General features: G+C 37.9%; 1 protein-coding gene across 5 annotated transcripts in view; it reads right to left on the bottom strand.

Moving 5' to 3' along the window:
* The window catches only part of ATXN10 (ataxin 10), a 170,732-nt gene that overhangs the window by 110,883 nt on the left and 42,520 nt on the right, over nucleotides 1-17,329 (bottom strand). For all 5 annotated transcript variants that reach the window (XR_010139423.1, XM_063722670.1, XM_063722671.1 and 2 more), the window contains 2 exon segments: nucleotides 14,498-14,578; nucleotides 3,505-3,670 (listed from right to left, as the gene is read on the bottom strand). Coding sequence is in view for 4 of the 5 variants with exons in the window: in XM_063722670.1 (XP_063578740.1) it covers nucleotides 3,505-3,670; nucleotides 14,498-14,578 (247 nt within the window). In the remaining variant the exon portion in view is untranslated.

Here is a 17,329-nt window from a genome sequence, read left to right as displayed (position 1 = left end):
ACTGACAAAAATATATAAAAAACTGGAAACAAGTATACAAAATATATCAAAAGACAGGAATAAGTACATTAACATGAGAACCCAAAACTATTTTTATAAAGAAACGTATGAAGAAAACCTTGGGATTTTAAAGCCAAACAATTACATAAATTAAAAAACACATGCTATAAATACAACTGTTTCCATTTTCACTTTTCAGTCATAGCATTGAGAACTTTATTGAATACGTTTCTTGTCCTAAAAAGATCACCAATGAGTAAATGCAGTGGTTTGGCAGAAGAATGGCTGGGGTGGAAGAGGCAAGTGGAAAACCCTGATTTGTAGCATTTGCTGGTTTCCATGGCACAACTACTTCCACCAGGGATGATTTCAAGGTACCAACAATTTAACAATCAGCTCACAAATTTCTAAGCACTTAATAATCAACTCTTAGAAGTCACCACAGGCCAGCTCCAGTATACCACTTGGTCTCTGGCATATTTAAATACTGGCAAAGGGGTCCTCTTTAAGAAAAAAAAAAGTATGACATATGTGCATTAACACACACAAGTCATAAATGTATAACTCAATAAACTTCCAAAAGTAAATTAATTTGGCTTTGCAAAAGGAAACTGCCTACAATTTTTTTTTTTTTTTTTTTTTTGGAGACAGGATCTCACTCTTCCCCAGGCTGGAGTGCAGCAGCGCAATCACAGCTCACTGCAGCCTCAACCTTCTGGGCTTAGGCAAGCCTCCCACCTCAGCCTCACCAGTAGCTAGGACCACAGGCGCACACCACCACACCCAGCTAATTCTTTGTTTTTTTGTACAGATGGAGTCTCCTTATGTTGCCCAGGCTGGTCTCCAACTCCTGGGCTTAAGCAATCCTCCCATGCCTTGGCGTCCCAAAGTATTGGGATTACGGGCATGAGCTACTGTTCTCGGTCTACAATTTTCCATTCCATTCATATATAAAAATACTTCCCATCTTAGAGAAAAAAGTCTGAAGGAAAAATAGAAGTTTTCCTAAATATTAAAAGTTACACCAGGAATTTCTCACTACAATACTGAAATCACCTATATTTTAAACAGAAGTGCCTTGAAAAGTTTAAAGCTGTGAACTGTCTTTTCTCTGTCTCTTAGAGAATTTTTAAAACTTTTCTTAAGCACGACTCACTGCTCCTCCTGCTGGAAACAAAGGCATATCTATCTCCAGAAAGTAAACGCAAGCCCCTGAATAAAGACCTTTCTTTCCTATCACAGAAAATGAGAACTAAAGTAACGAAATGATTAGTAAGACCTAACATGGTCTATATGACAAAGCACAGAAAATCAATACCAAAATGGTCCTGAACGACAATATATTCGCAAAAAAGGAAATACATTCTCGTGGTCAAGCAGTCATAGCCATAAGCTGCATTTACAACAGGAGTTAACAGTTTCACAGTATCGGATCACATTCTCTACATTCCCGCCTGTGGACAGTGGATGAGTATCCACTCTGGATTCCAATCCCTCTCCTCCAGTGTCACCCATTTGCCAACAGTGATTCCACCATCAATTACTCCCTACCTGACTATTCATATCGGCATACAAAGGAACTCTCCATCATCTTTTATTGTGTTTAAATCAGCTTTATTGAGGTATAATATACATGCAATGAAATACATCCATCTTAAGCATACAGTACAGAGTTGTGTCAAGGTATACAGCTAAGTGCCACATTCTACTGTCCAGAAAGTTCCCTCATGTTGCCCTGCAATCAGTTCCACTCATTCATTTCCAGACCCAGGTGACATCTGATCTATTTTCTGTCATGACCGATATATCTGGCCTGCTATAGAATCCCACGGAAATGGAATCAGCCAGCATGTTTTCTAGTCTGTCTGGCTTCTCTCCCTCAGCACTTTTGAGATTCTTCCCTGTCGTATCACAAGTGCATCCCTTTTTACAGCTGAGTGGTCCAGAGAAAGAACAATTCTAACTTCATGACAGAAGAAAGGGAGAATAGATAAAAACAGGAGGCCGAAGTAACGAGGAGGGCAGAGAATTAACACAAGCTCCCTTCCACACCCTGATAAAACAAGACCTGAATGATCTAAGGTAGGCTTAAGGAGAATAAAAAATAGTTTAAATAATTAACCAGGACAGTATACAACTAGGAATCACCTATAAAGAAGAAAAGAAGCAAACTGTCTAGAAAGCAGTTTGGAAGTATGTATTAAGAGCTTTAAACACGTGATATCCTTATACATAGCAATTTCACTTCTAAGATTATGTCCTAGGATAATAGCTGTGGAAATGTGCAAAGATGTAACTATAAAGGCATGCACTACAGTATTATCTAAAATAAGTAGAAATAAGAACAACCTACTGCCAGACGTGGTGGCTCATGCCGGTAATCCCAGCACCTTGGCAGGCCGAGGCAGGCAGATCACATGAAGTCAGGAGTTCAAGACCAGCCTGGCCAATATGCCGAAACCCCGTCTCTACCAAAAATACAAAAATTATCTGGGCATGGTGGTGGTGTGCACCTATAATCCCAGTTATTTGGGTAGCCAAGACAGGAGAATTGACTGAACCCAGGAGGCGCAAGTTGCAGTGAGTCAAGATTGTGCCACTGTGCTCCAGCCTGGGCAACAGAGCAAGGCTTTATCTCAAAACAAACAAACAAACAAAAAAACAACCTAAATGTCCAACTACAGGGATTTGGACAAATAAACAGGAAATTCTTTACTTGAAATGTCATGTTGGCTTTTTTTTTTTTTTTTGAGACAAGGGTCTCACTCCATCACCCGGGCTGGAGTGCAGTGGGGCAATCACGGCTCACCGCAGCCTCAACCTCCTGGGCTCAAGTGACCCTCCCACCTCAGCCTCCCAAGTAGCTGGGTCTATAGGCATATGCCACCATGCCCAGTTAATTTTTGTATTTTTTGCAGAGACGGGGTTTCACCATGTTGCCCAAGGTGATCTGGAATTCCTGGGCTCAAGCAATCCTCCCGCCTTGGCCTCCCAAAGAAGCGGGGTTACAGGTGTGAGGCACCGTGCCCAGCCTATGTTGGCATTTATTCAAAAAGACATTTACAATGTATTATTTATTTATTCATTCAGCAAATATTTGTTCAGTGCCTACCATATACATAGTACTACGGACACAACAGTCAAAATTTCTGCCCTCCTAGAGCTTACATTCCGAAGAAAAAATGGGAACCCGCAAACAGAAGGCACAGAAAGGCTCCACTTTTCATAGATACATATGTGCACATGTCTATGTCTGTGTGCATGTATCTGATGTCATTTGCCTAGAAAATTAACCAGAATTTGTCTAAGTCATTGACTCTGGATGGTAGGAATAAGGACATTGTTTTCCCTTATCTAAATTTTCTAACTATTCTCATATATGGATACATTACTTACATAATATTTTTTCAAGCTTTTAAAAAAGAATTCTCATAGAGGACTTGGCTGAGTTAGAAAATCTGTCCATTCTCTTTTACCCGAGATTGGGAAATCTGCCTCCCTTACCTCATCATCGGGAGGCTCCTCAGAGGCCAACTTGAGCACAGTCTTGCACTGATCCACAAAGGTGCTTGCAATCAACTCAGCATGCCGCAAAAACACAGGGATGTCATCCTTGGTGAGTGGCTCATCACTCGTTATCTTGGCTATCATAAGGTCTAACAGTGTAACTCTGTAAAACATAAAGGATTTCTGCATGAATCTATAATACTTACATTATACAATGCTAAAAATACCTACGAAAGCAACTTTAAGGGAATATTATTATTTTAAATTCCTTACCTTGCTTATAATGTCTAGCTAGGAAAAACATGAATAAAGTTAATCTTCATCAATCACCTACTTTTTAAATTCTTAGTTTCTCTGATGTGTCTTGGCCACAGAAACTAGAACTGCTTAATGCACCTTTTATGTCCATTACTTTCAACATTAAAATAATTCAACATTTTAGACATGCTGTTTTTTGTATGAACACATCTACGATACTAGCAACAGCAAAGTGAAATGGGCTAACATTCGTTCACTATTTTCTACAGAGCTAAGCATTTTACACACATTGTATCACTTAATTCTCACAAAAACTCCATGAGGCAGGTACTGTCATTAGTTTCACATTAAAGGTGGGTAAATAAGGCTTGGTGAGGTTAATTAACTTGTCCAGTATCACAAAACCACTGAGAGTCTAAGCTAGGATTCAATCTGTGCCCTGAGCCAGGTACTTTAACCACTCATTTGATAGTCTTTACTGTGAAACTTTACTATTTGTTTTAGTTTACACAAACACAAATCTAAAGACCAAGACTGTGCCATTTTTACGTCAATATATAAGTTACCAAACAAATATTTCTTTTCAACCATCTCTTTCCTTCTCCTAGGAAAAATGAATCACACATAGGTCAATCTGTCTAGCATAAATCAATTAGGACATTTGCTCAAAAATACATTTTGATTTGGGATTATATGTATAATTCTAATTTCTATAGAAGAAAGGGTACGAATATCTAAACTGCTTATTAGCAAATAAGGGTAAATACACTCAAATTAGGCATGGAACATTTCTTACCAAGAAAAAAATTTAAATTATTTACTGCTTCAAGTAAGAAATAAAACTATACCAAACGCTTCCTGTACTGTGGCCAAATGATGGGAAATATCATCAGTCTGGAAAAATCACCTACAGACCTTAGCAATTTTCAAAACTCCTAAAACCTCAGATTTCTTATGACAATAATTAATCCAAAATAAAACAAATACACGGTCCACTCAGTTGAGCACAGTATTAGAGAATTTCTGTTTTCCCTTCTTTATATATAATCTTTAAAAATAAATTGAGGCTAAAAGTTCTAAAGCTTGAAATAAAAGGTCAACAGGCACCAGCATGGAACCTCTTGAAAGCACAAAATGCACAGCACCTATAAAACAGTAACACAATGGAGAACACAAAATATTCAGGTAACAATCAACATGATGGCTGGAATAGTACCTCACATCTCAGTATTAACGTTGAATATAAATCATCTAAATGCTCCACTTAAAAGATACAGATTGGCAGAATGGATTAAAAAAAAATCACAAACCAAATATCTGCTGTCTTGAAGAGACTCACCTGAAACATAAGGAGTCTTACAGAATCAAAGTTAAGGGGGTGGAAAAAGATATTTCATGCAAATGGAAACCAAAAGTGAGCAGAACAGCTCTTATGTCAGATAAAATAGACTTTAAAGCAACAACAGTAAAAAAAAGACAAAGAAGGTCATTATATGATGACAAAAGGATCGATCCAACAGGAAGATATTATAATTCTAAATATATATGCACTTAACTCTGAAGCTCCCAGATTCACAAAACAATTACTAGACCTAAGAAAAGAGAGACCACATGACATGCCACAAAGCAAGTCTCAATAAATTTTTTAAAAATCAAAATATATTGGCCGGGTGTGGTGGCTCACACCTGAAATCCCAGCACTTTGGGAGGCCGAGGATGGGGGATCACCTGAGATCAGGCATTCAAGACCAGCCTGGCCAACATGGTGAAACCCCATCTCTACTAAAAATACAAAAACAACTAGCCAGCCGCGGTGGCAGGGGCCTGTAATCCAGCTACTCAGGAGGCTGAGGCAGAAGAATCACTTGAACCCAGGAGGCAGAGGTTACAGTAAGCCAAGATCGTGCCACTGCACCCCAGCCTGGGTGACAGAGCGAGACTCAGTCTCAAATAGATAGATAGATAGATAGATAGATAGACAGACAGACAGAACTAATCAAGTATCTTCTCAGACCACAATAGAATAAAACTAGAAATCAATTCCAAAAGGAACCCTCAAAACTACATAAATACACGGAAATTAAACAAGCTGCTCCTGCATGATTTTGGGGTTAACAATGAAATCAAGACAGACATTTAAAAGTTATTCAAAATAAATGATAACAGAGATATAATTTATCAAAACTTCTGGGATACAGCAAAAGCAGTGCTAAAAGGAAAGTTTATAGTGCTAAATGCCTACATCAAAAAGTCTGAAAGACCACAAGTTGACAATCTAACATCATACCTCAAAGAACTAGAGAAACAAGAACCAACTAGGCCAGGTATGGTGGCTTACACCTTTAATCCCAGCACTTTGGGAGGCAGAGGCAGGAGGACTGCTTAGCCCAAAAGTTTGAGACCAGCCTGGGCAACATGGTGAAATATTGTCTCTACAAAATATTAAAAAATTAGTCAGGCATGGTGGTGCATGCCTGTAATCCCAGCTACTTGGGAGGCTGAGATGGGAGGATCACTTCAGCCCAGGAAGGTCAAGGCTGCAGTGATCGTGCCACTGCACACCAGCCTGGGTGACACAGCACGACCCTGTCTCAAGAAGAATAAGCCAAACCCAAAGCTAGCAAAAGAAAAGAAATAACAAAGATCAGAGCAGAACTAAATGAAATCGAAACAAAAGATCAAAATATAAAAGTTGGTTCTTTGAAAAGATAAATAAAATCGATAGACCATTAGCTAGATTAACCAAGAAGAGAGAAAATTCAAATTAGCTCAATTAGAAACAGAAATGGAGACATTATGGCTGGCACCACAGAAATACAAAAGACCATTTAAGGATACTATGAACACCTCTGTGCAAACAAACAAGAAAATTTAGAGGAAATGAACAAATCTCTGGAAACGTACAACCCTCCTAGCTTGAATCAGAAAGAAATAGGAGGTCTGAACAGACCAGTAACAACCAGTGAGATTGAATCAATAATAACAAAAGTTGCCAAAAAAAAAACAAAAAAACCAGGGCCAGACGGATACATGGCCAAATTCCACCAGACATTCAACCAATTGGCACCAATCATACTGAAACTATTCCAAAAGGCTGAGAAAGAGAGAATCCTAACTCTTACCTAACTCACTCTATGAAGCCAGTATCACTCTGATACCAAAAGCAGTAAAGGACATAACAAAAAAAGAAGACTACAGACCAATATCCCTGATGAACATCAGATGCAAAAATCCTCAATAAAATACTAGAAAACTGAATCCTTCGGCACAGCAAAAAGATAATTCACCATGATCAAGTGGGTTTCATCTTAGGATGTAGGGATGGTTCAACATACCCAAGTAAATGTGATTCATCACATAGAATTAAAAACAAAAACCATATGATCATCTCAACAGATGCAGAAAAAAACGTTCAACAAAATCCAGCATCGTTTTATGATAAAAATCTGGGCATAGAAGGAACATACCTCAAAATAGTAAAAGCCACACATGACAAACCCATAGCCAACCTCATACTTAATGGGGAAAAAGATGAAAGCATTACCCCTAAGAACTGGAACAAGACAAGGATGTCCACTTTCACCACTTCTATTCAGTATAGCACTGGAAGGTCTAGCCAGAACAATCAGGCAAGAGAAATAAAGCGCATCCAAATTGGAAAAGAGGAAGGCAAACTATCTCTGTTTGCCAATGATACGATCATATACCTAGAAAACCCTAAAGACTTTACCAAAAGACTCCTAGATTTGATCAATGAATTCAGTAAAGTCTCAGGTAACAAAATCCATGTACACAAATCAGTAGCACTGGTATACATCAACAATAACTAAGCTGAGAAACAAATCAAGAACACAGTCCCTTTTAAAATAGCTGCAAAAAAAAAAAAAAAAAATCAAATGCCTGGGAATATACTTAACCAAGAAGGTGAAAGATCTCTACAAGGAAAACTATAAAACATGGCTGAAAGAAATCACAGATGACACAAACTAATGGAAATACATCCCATGCTCATGGATTAGAAGAATCAATACTATTAAAATGATCATATGCCCAAAGCAATATATAGATTCAATGCAATTCCTATCAAAATACCAACATCATTTTTCATACAATTAGAAAAAATAATCCTAAAATTCATATGGAACCAAAAAAGAGCCCAAATATCCAAAGCAATCTTAAGCAAAAAGAACAATTCTAAGGCATCACATTACTCCAACTTCAAATTATACTACAAGGCTATAGTAACCAAAACAGGATTGTACTGATATAAAGCTAGATATACAGACCAATAGAACAGAATAAAGAAACCAGAAATAAGGCCAAATACTTACAATCAACTGACCTTCCATAAAAGCATACAAAAACATAAATTGGGGAAAGAACCTCCTATTCAATAAATGGTTCTGGGAAAACTGGATAGCCACAGGTAGAAAAATGAAACTAGATCTCTCACCATATACAAAAATCAACTTCAGATGGATCAAAGATTTAAATCTAGACCAGAAACCATACAAATTCTAGGAGAAAACCTAGGAAAAGCTTTATGACACTGTTGAAGGCAAAGCATTTATGACTAAGATCCCAAAAGCAAATGGAACAAAAACTAAATAAATGGGACCTAGTTAAACTAAAATGCATCTGCACAGCAGAAGAAATAATCATCAGAGTAAACAGACAACCAACGGAATGGGAGAAAACATTTGCAACTATGCATCTGACAAAGAACTAATATCCAGAATCTACAAGGAACTCAAATCAGTAAGAAAAAAACAAATAATTCCATCAAAAAGTGGGCAAATGAAATGAATAGACATTTCCCAAAAGAAGATCTACAAATGGCCAACAAACATGAAAAAATGGTCAACATCACTAGTCATCAGGGAAATGCAAATTAAAACCACAATGAGATGCCACCTTAACCTTTCAGAATGGCCATTATTAAAAAGTCAAAAAAAAAACAACAGATGTTGCCATGGATGTAGTAAAAAAGGAACGCATATACAATGCTGGGGGGAAAGTAAAATAGTACAACCTTTATGGAAAATAGTATGGGGACTTCTCAAAGAACTAAAAGTAGATCTACCATTCAATCCAGCAATCCCACTACTGGGTATCTACCCAAAGGAAAAGACATCTGGCATGCGTATGTTTATCACAGAACAATTCACAATTGCAAAGATACAGAACCAACCTAAGTACCCATCAACTGATGAAGGAACAAAGAAAACGTGATATATATACACAATGGAATACTACTCAGCCATAAAAAAGAACGAAATAATGTCTTATGCAGCAACTCAGATGGAGCTGGAAGCCTTTTTTTTTTTTTTTTTTTTTTTGAGACAGGGTCTCACTCTATCACCTAGGCTGGAGTGCAGTAGCATGATCTCAGCTCACTGCAACCTCCATCTCCCAGGTTCAAGCAATTCTCATGCTTCAGCCTCCCCGAGTAGCTGAGATAACAGGCATGCACCACCACGCCTGGCTAATTTTTGTATTTGTAGTAGAGACGGGGTTTCTCCATGTTGGCCAGGCTAGTCTCAAACTCCTGGTCTCAAATGATCTGACTTCCTCCGCCTCCCAAAGTGCTGGGATTACAGGTGTGAGCCACCATGCCCACTTGGAGGCCATTATTCTACGTGAAGAACTCAGAAATGGAAAAATCAAATACCATATGTTCTCACTTACAAGTGGGAGCTAAGCTATGGGTACGCAAAGACATACAGAGTAGTATAATGGACATTGGAGACTCAGCAGGTGGGAAGTTAGGAGGAGGGTAAGGAATAAAAACTACATATCAGGTATAATACACACTGCTCAGGTGACAGGTGCACTAAAATCGCCAACTTCACCACTATACAACCCATCCATGTGACCAAAACCACACCACTATACAACCCCCCCATGTGACCAAAACCACACCACTATACAACCCACCCATGTGACCAAAACCACTTGTACCCCAAAAGCTACTGAAATTTTGTCTATATAAAATATAGATATACCTATCTATATATATCTCTATCACAAGTGGATCTATCTACATATATATATATATACACACATATATATATATACACACACACACACACACACACGACTTTCAAGGAATGCTAAGAGGCCACCTGTTCCATGTGGCCCAAATGCGTACTCTAAATATATTCCTTTTAAATAGGATTACATAATGTAGCAGTTATTGCTAAGTATAAGAAGTCAGGATCCCTGGCTTCAGGGAATTTGGCACCTAGTTCACTATTTCTTGAATAGGTAATGAAATAGAAGAAAATAATTTTATCAGATTTGTGAGTGTTAAGGTATCCACAGACAGGGATGTGGAGCAATGAGAAAGAAAACAGATGGGTTACAAGTGAAGAAAAAAAACGAACAATAGTGCAGATCCTCAATCGGGGCAGATCCCAAATGGGCAGTCCTGAGGTGAGGACAGGAAGGGTGGGCCCCAAGGTGGTGGAAATCAAAGTTGTTCAGCAGCAACAGGAGACTCCGGGGGTCCAAGTGGATGAGGTGCAGGGAGATCTGCAAGTGCTAAAGGGAGGTAGAAGCACAAGCTGCCTTCCTTACACAATGACACACAGGCCAGCCTCCTCTGGCTCAACTTCTCCCTGGCCCAGCAGACGCCGCCTGTATCATGCAGCTTTATTACATGGTCACAAGATGAGAGAGCTAACGATGTGGGTACTGAGTGATTTCAAAGGAAAGAAGCGGTCAAAGTCAGAAATGAATCTTTAAAATATAAAAGTACAAACTAAGTTTGAATATCACCTCAGAATAGACTATCCTTCACTAAATGATCCTACTTACATTAAGTCATCTGCCATTTAAACCTTCTAATGGTTCCCACTGTTAAGGAATGAGTCTAAAAGCTCTTTAGTCTGGTATACGGGTCTCCCTACCGGATACTCCACCCAACCCTCTATCTCTTCCTTGAAAATATAAAAGAATACAAGTGGTCTAACAAATGCTAGTTACTCATTGACTTATTCACTGTTGTGTGAAGGATGCAAAAGTAGGAAAGACCCAGCTAAAGGGGTTACAGGCTACAGCTGTCTAGAATTATTACACATTGGTGTGAAAGTCGTGCTCCCTTAACCCAGAAATCATCACTCAGGCTGCTCTGAGTTCACCAGACACACCCCTCCAAGCAGAGCCATGCTGCCATAATTTTGTCTCTCAATCACTGGCTGTCATTAGCATTCTATTTCTAATTCTCCCCTGATTAAATACGGTACTTACATAGTCTGCCTTAAAATTATGATTCCTGCTTTTTTTTGTTTGTTTGTTTTTCATGTGACAGAGTCTCGCTCTGTTGCCCAGGCTGGAGTACAGTGAAGCAATCTTGGCACACTGCTACCTCCACCTCCCGAGTTAAAGTGATTCTCCTGGCTTAGCCTCCCCAGTAGCTGGAACTACAGGCCTCAGAACTCCAATCTGGAAAATGTCAAGAATAATACCTATTTCACAGAGTTTGTGAGGATTAAATGATAAGGGCTACATGGTGCCTTCTATACATAACAGTGATGCTACCTGGAGAAAACGGCAAGGTCATCAGCATAGTAGTAGCAGTTGTTAGACTTGTAGTTGCAGTAATAGTAGTAATAGCATGGAAGCAGAAATAGCAATAGCTCACATTATAGATTAAGGTATTTGTCCTGGGTTACAGAGGTACTGAGGTGGTATTTGAACTCTTTCTGATGCCAAAGTCAATTATCTTCCTCCCTGCAACACGTTTATGGGGGTGACCATTACATGCCAGGCACGGAGAGTTTTATACATATTTCAATCAGTTATCATAACAATTTCATGGGGTAGGTACTATTATTCTCATAAACCTATCCAAAGTAGTAAGTGGCAGCACTAGCATCTGTCCTTAACTACTATGCTGTATACAGAGATTATAAACCTGAAAACTACACAAGCTATTTACCACGAGCAGCTAGTCCAATTTGTTAATACTCACTCCAATTCACCTGGAAAGGAGACCAGACAAGTATGTAAATATAGGCTCTCATTTTTGCTGAATCATGCTATGCGAATTGATGATGAGTCTATATCCAAAATTTCCCCACCAAGTAATCTGCATGAATAGACTACCAGCCTCTGGGTGAAGAAGTCAACTAATTTTGACAACAATGAAAAGAACTAGCACAAGAAAAAAGCTTAAGAATTTACACAGCACTGTCATTCTTGCACATAACAACACATGGTTATTACCCTCACAGTGAGGGCAGGGACTGTGTCTCTGTAATGTTCACATGCACTCACTTGCCCTCTCACCTCGCACCATGGGATAACACAGCAAGAGAGCCCTCACCAAATGCCAGTGCCATGTTCTTGGACTTCCCAGCCTCAGACTGTTAGAAATAAATTTCTTTTCTTTATAAATTACCCACTCTCCAGTACTCTGTTATGGCAGCAGAAAACAGATTAAGAGAGTAGATGCACCATTTACATTCCCACCAGTGGGAAATAAACAGTGCACAAGGGTTCCAATGTCTCCATATCCTTGTCCAAACTTCTTCTTTTCAGTTTGTTGATAGTAGCCATCCTAATGGGTATCAAGTGGTACCTCATTGTAGTTTATTGTTAATGGGTACAGAGTTTCTGATATACAAGATGAAAAAGTTCCAGAGGTTGGCTGCACAACAATGTGAACATACTTCACACCACTGAACTGTACATTAAAAAATGGTTACAATGGTAGTTTGGCATGGTGACCCACACCTGTACTCCCAGCTACTGGGGAGGCTGAGGTGGGAGGATCGTTTGAGGCCAGGAGTTTGAGGCTGTAGTGCACTACGATCACACTTGCGAGCAGCCACTGCACTCCAGCCTGGGCAACACACAGCAAGACCCTGTCTTATACCTTTTCCAAAAAAAAAAAAAAAAAAAAAGTTTATGATAGTAAACTTTATATTATGTGTGATTTACCACAATTTTTTGACAAAGGCTATTGTCAAAATCTAGTCAAAGATTCCATAGGGTAAACTAGGGCTGTGACAAAAAAAGATAATAAATACATAAGACCTTGGGATAGTATAACTGATAAGGTTTACTGACCAGTATGAACTGAAAAGGTAAAGTGGAGAAGCTGAGTATATAACCTTGAGGTTTCCAACTTAGTAGATAATATTACATTAATCAATATACTAGAGGAACACTTTACTGAGTAAGAATATTCATTCATTCACTCATGCTTCCACTGAAAAACTATTTTTTTTTTCTTTTTGAGCACCTGCTATGTGCCAACCACTGACTGGAAATATGGAATGAAGAATAAGAAGGGATGAATCCTTGCCCTCAGGGTGCCAACAATCTAATGGAAATGTGCTACAATAACAAGCAGGTATGTGACATGACACGATGAATGAATGATGTGATGAAATGACAGCTCATCTCCTCCAGAAGAAAAATAAAGCAGGGGCAAGAGGAGGTGACAACTGAGCAGAACCTTGAATGAACCTGATACAACTTTATCAATAAAAATAGAACATTTTTAGTCTACCATCCTCATGTAGTTATGTAATAAATCATTTAAAAATAGATAATTTTGATAGACTATGGAAAATATCAGCTTGAATATTAAAATACAATTAAACTGTACATTCTTCTTGTATTCAGGTGTTCCTTACTGCAAAAAAAAAAAAAATACTAATTTTTAGCACTGTATATCGTATTATTTCTTTTAGGTCAAAAAACTACAAATACTTCTCTATCTGTAATGGGGGTATACATATAGGGAAAGGAGCACTGGAATTGGACTTACAAACCTGGTATTTCACATGACTTTAAAAGCATAAGCTTTTCCTGTTTGTTAAAGATATTAAAGAAGAAAAATGATCTAATTAATAAAAGACTACAAGAAGTACACAAAGCTTAACTACTGAAACCTAAATACAAAGTAAAAAGTCTAAAACCACTAAAACTCATGACTACAATCAAAAGATTAACAACTTTAAGAGATTTTCATCATTAGATCTGTAGTTTCTGAATATATTTTGTTATTTTCCTAAGGCAACATTTCTAATAAGGTTAGGAAAAATATGTTCTATTGAAATGAAAAGTGTACTGCAAATTATTTATTCAATCTCCTTAATTTACAGGTCAAGAAACTGAATCCCTTGTACCTTACCATAGAGGTTTAGGAAAAAAAAAAAAATACACACACACACGAAACTGAATCCCAGCAAGGTCACATAAAGAACTATAATCATAGCAAAGCACAGGGCCAGTGTCTTAGAACTCCTAGGTCACTGTTTTTCCTACTACAGTAACTGTGACATTGTGGACGGGTGTCAATTTTATTTTAGTCCGAATTATCCATCAGAAACCTATAAACCTAGCAGAGTGTATCACAAATAATAACACCCATGACCTAAACAAATGAGTACACCTCAGATATTCAACTGTAATACACGGCTACATAAATTACTATTCTAAAATCCAGGCACATGCATAATATTTTGTTCTTAATGTTTTTCTTAATACGCATTTACTGAATAATGGCACCAACCTGGATCCTGCTACCCTCCATAAATCACTGCCTATTACGGCTAAGCTGTAACGTTAACCAACCAATTTAAAACCATTACCAACACAGAAACATGTATTTAGAGATTCTGTGCCAACTCAGAAACCACACAGCTTTTCAGTCACGTGCATCGAATACCCTATATGGAATGCTAAATACTCAAAACCACACTGGTTGGGGAGTTACCTTTCTTGATTGTTCAGTTTGGGAAACATGGCTTGTACCAATTCCGGGCTTTTCAGAAAGAGGTCTGTAATAATCAAGAACCTAGGGAAAAAAGGGGAGGAAAGTTTGGTTACTTGAAACATAGTAAAAGAGACATGCCCTTATCTACTTTATAGGCACCACTTACACACAAAAGCATTTCTTTTCAGTGAATTTTTGATTTGCTGTAATCTTAAATGTTTTAAAAGGTTCACATACTATTAATCTATTAGCAGCTAAAAGGAAAAAAATCATAAAAATATTTTTCTCCAATTTTACTTCTGAAAGCTTTATTGAAATAATTTAAATTGATTCAATAGGAAGACAGGGCTACTATAGCTTTTACCTAAGTTGAGAAAGAAAAATTCTTCATTTAGCAACAAGATCAGGTATAAACAAAAAACATATTAAATTGGTTTAGTCAGAAGCTAACTGCTATAATGAACCAGAGAAAGACTTGTCACACTTCCATTACTGGCTTGATTATTCACTCTTTAAGAATTCTCAAGTTACCAAGAAAATATCCTCATTGTCAAGCAATGCACTCATCTAAACTTAAGAGATCAACTTATGGAAACCCCAAGGCAAAGATTATAGGCATAGTTCTTCAAAGTACCCCTGTGACAACTAAAAAGATTCAACAGTATTATTAATTAATTATGAATTATATTTACCAGAGGGCATCTGAGGAAAAGACTTAAGAACTAAGGAATATACTGTTTATAACCAGGTTATAGTAATAAAAATTGACTGTAAGCATTAAATATATTGACACATAGTTTAATCACTTAACAATACAATAATACAATAAAACTATATTCAGTCTGATAACCAAATGAAGCATATTAACTACTACAATACACTGTCACTTCACATAAAAGTGAAATCCAAATACATATTCTATTTCCTCTACAGCATTTAAAATAGCTAATCAACACTCTGATGTAAAATATTCCTAAAAATAATGGATAATATTTGAAATTCTCAAACAGTATTCCTATCAATCTGGGCAGGTCAATAGAAATCTATGCATTCCCAGATGGATACACAAACTAATTGAGATCTTAAAGCTCATTCATAATTCAGGTACTTAGAATTTAAAGCGTTTTCCCATAAGAATAGCAAAAACGCAATATTCCAAGTCACAAGCCATATTTCCAAATATATTCTCCAAACAATAAAGACCCATATTTAGACAGATAATTTACAGAAGAACATGTTAAGTGCTGACAGATACACATTAAGGATTATATAATAGAAACAAATGTATCTAACCAATAGGCTGGGGGCAAGAGGGGTGATAGACAGGGGGCAAGAAGATCAAACAGGCTAGAGGAGGTATTTTGCCAATCCCTAGAAGAAGGAAAAGAAGACAGCATTTAAATTAGAAGGGGAAAAAAAGGACTTAGAAAAACAGCAAGAAGGAAAGAACAACAGTGTGTTTGGGGAACTACAAGCAACAAAATACTATTAGAGCTTCAAAAGGAAGTCAGGACCCAAAAGCGTGGGTCTTCAGAGTATCTCAGGTGAAGAAAGTTGCCTCAACCAAGGTTTGAGTTTATTGAAGACTGATGTGATAACTACACATTCTTTCATAGTGTTGGTAATTAGTGCTCTCTCTCTTTTTTCTTGATCAATTTTGTTAGTCAAAGATCAACTTTTACCTTTGTGAATTTTTTCTATTGTTTTTGTCTTATGTTTCATTGATTTCTGTCATCTTTTATTTCTTTCTTTCTTACTTACTCAGGACTTACTATGCTCTTCTTTTCCTATCCTCTTAAAGTAGAACTGTGGGTCACTGATTTCAGACCTTTCTTTATTAATGGAAACATTCAAGGCCGTGGCTCACACCTTATAATCCCAGCACTTGGGAGACTGAGGTGGGTGGATTACTTGAGGCCAAGAGTTTGAGACCAGCCTGGCCAACATAGCCTAGTGAAACCCCATCTCTACCAAAAACACACAAAAAAATAGTTGGATGTGGTGGTGCATGCCTGTAATCCCAACTACTCAGGAGGCTGAGGTATGAGAATCACTTGAACGCAGGAGACAGAGGTTGCAGTGAGCCAAGATCATGCCACCACACTCCATGCACTCCAGCATAGGCGACAGAGCAAAACTCTATCTCCAAAAAAAAAAAAAAGGAAGCATTCAAAGCAATAAACTCTCCTCTAAGCACCGCTTTCGTTTTTGCTGTCTTTTTAAGACACGGGGTCTCGCTCTGTCACCTAGCTGGAGTGCAGTTGTGTGTTCATAGCTCACTGCACCCTCAAACTTCTAGGTTCGAATAATTTTCCCATCTCAGTCTCTCAAGTAGATAGAACTACACGCATGTGCCACCATACGCAGCTTTTTTTATTTTTATTTTTTTGGCAGAGACAGTGTCTTACTATGTTGCCCTGGCTGGTCTTGAACTCCTGGCCTCAAGCTATCCTCCCTTCTCAGGCTCCCAAAGTGCTGGGATTACAGGCATGAGCCACCACACTTGGCTGCTTTTGCTTTATCCCACAAAACTTGATACTTCAGTTCAAAATATTTTCTAATTTGCCTGTGATTTCTTTTTTGACAAATCATTCAGATGTGTTAATTTCCAAAAGTTGAGAATTTTTCTAGAAATCACCTTATGAGTAAGAGAATGTGCTTAAACAGTTACTGAAACTTTTCTACAGGGCGGCCTATGGTCTACCTTAGTGAACATGATACATGCAGGTGAAAGGAAAGTGGAGTTTGGAAGTGCTAAGGGAAGGTCTATAAATATCACTCCGGTGAAGGTGACTACCTACGACAGTACTACCGAGATCGAGATCATCTGTA

The sequence above is a fragment of the Pongo abelii genome, chromosome 23 (genome assembly GCF_028885655.2).
Source record: "Pongo abelii isolate AG06213 chromosome 23, NHGRI_mPonAbe1-v2.0_pri, whole genome shotgun sequence".
NCBI lineage: Eukaryota > Metazoa > Chordata > Mammalia > Primates > Hominidae > Pongo > Pongo abelii.
Note: the sequence above shows the minus strand (reverse complement) of the source record. Positions and strands in the feature narration are given on the sequence as shown.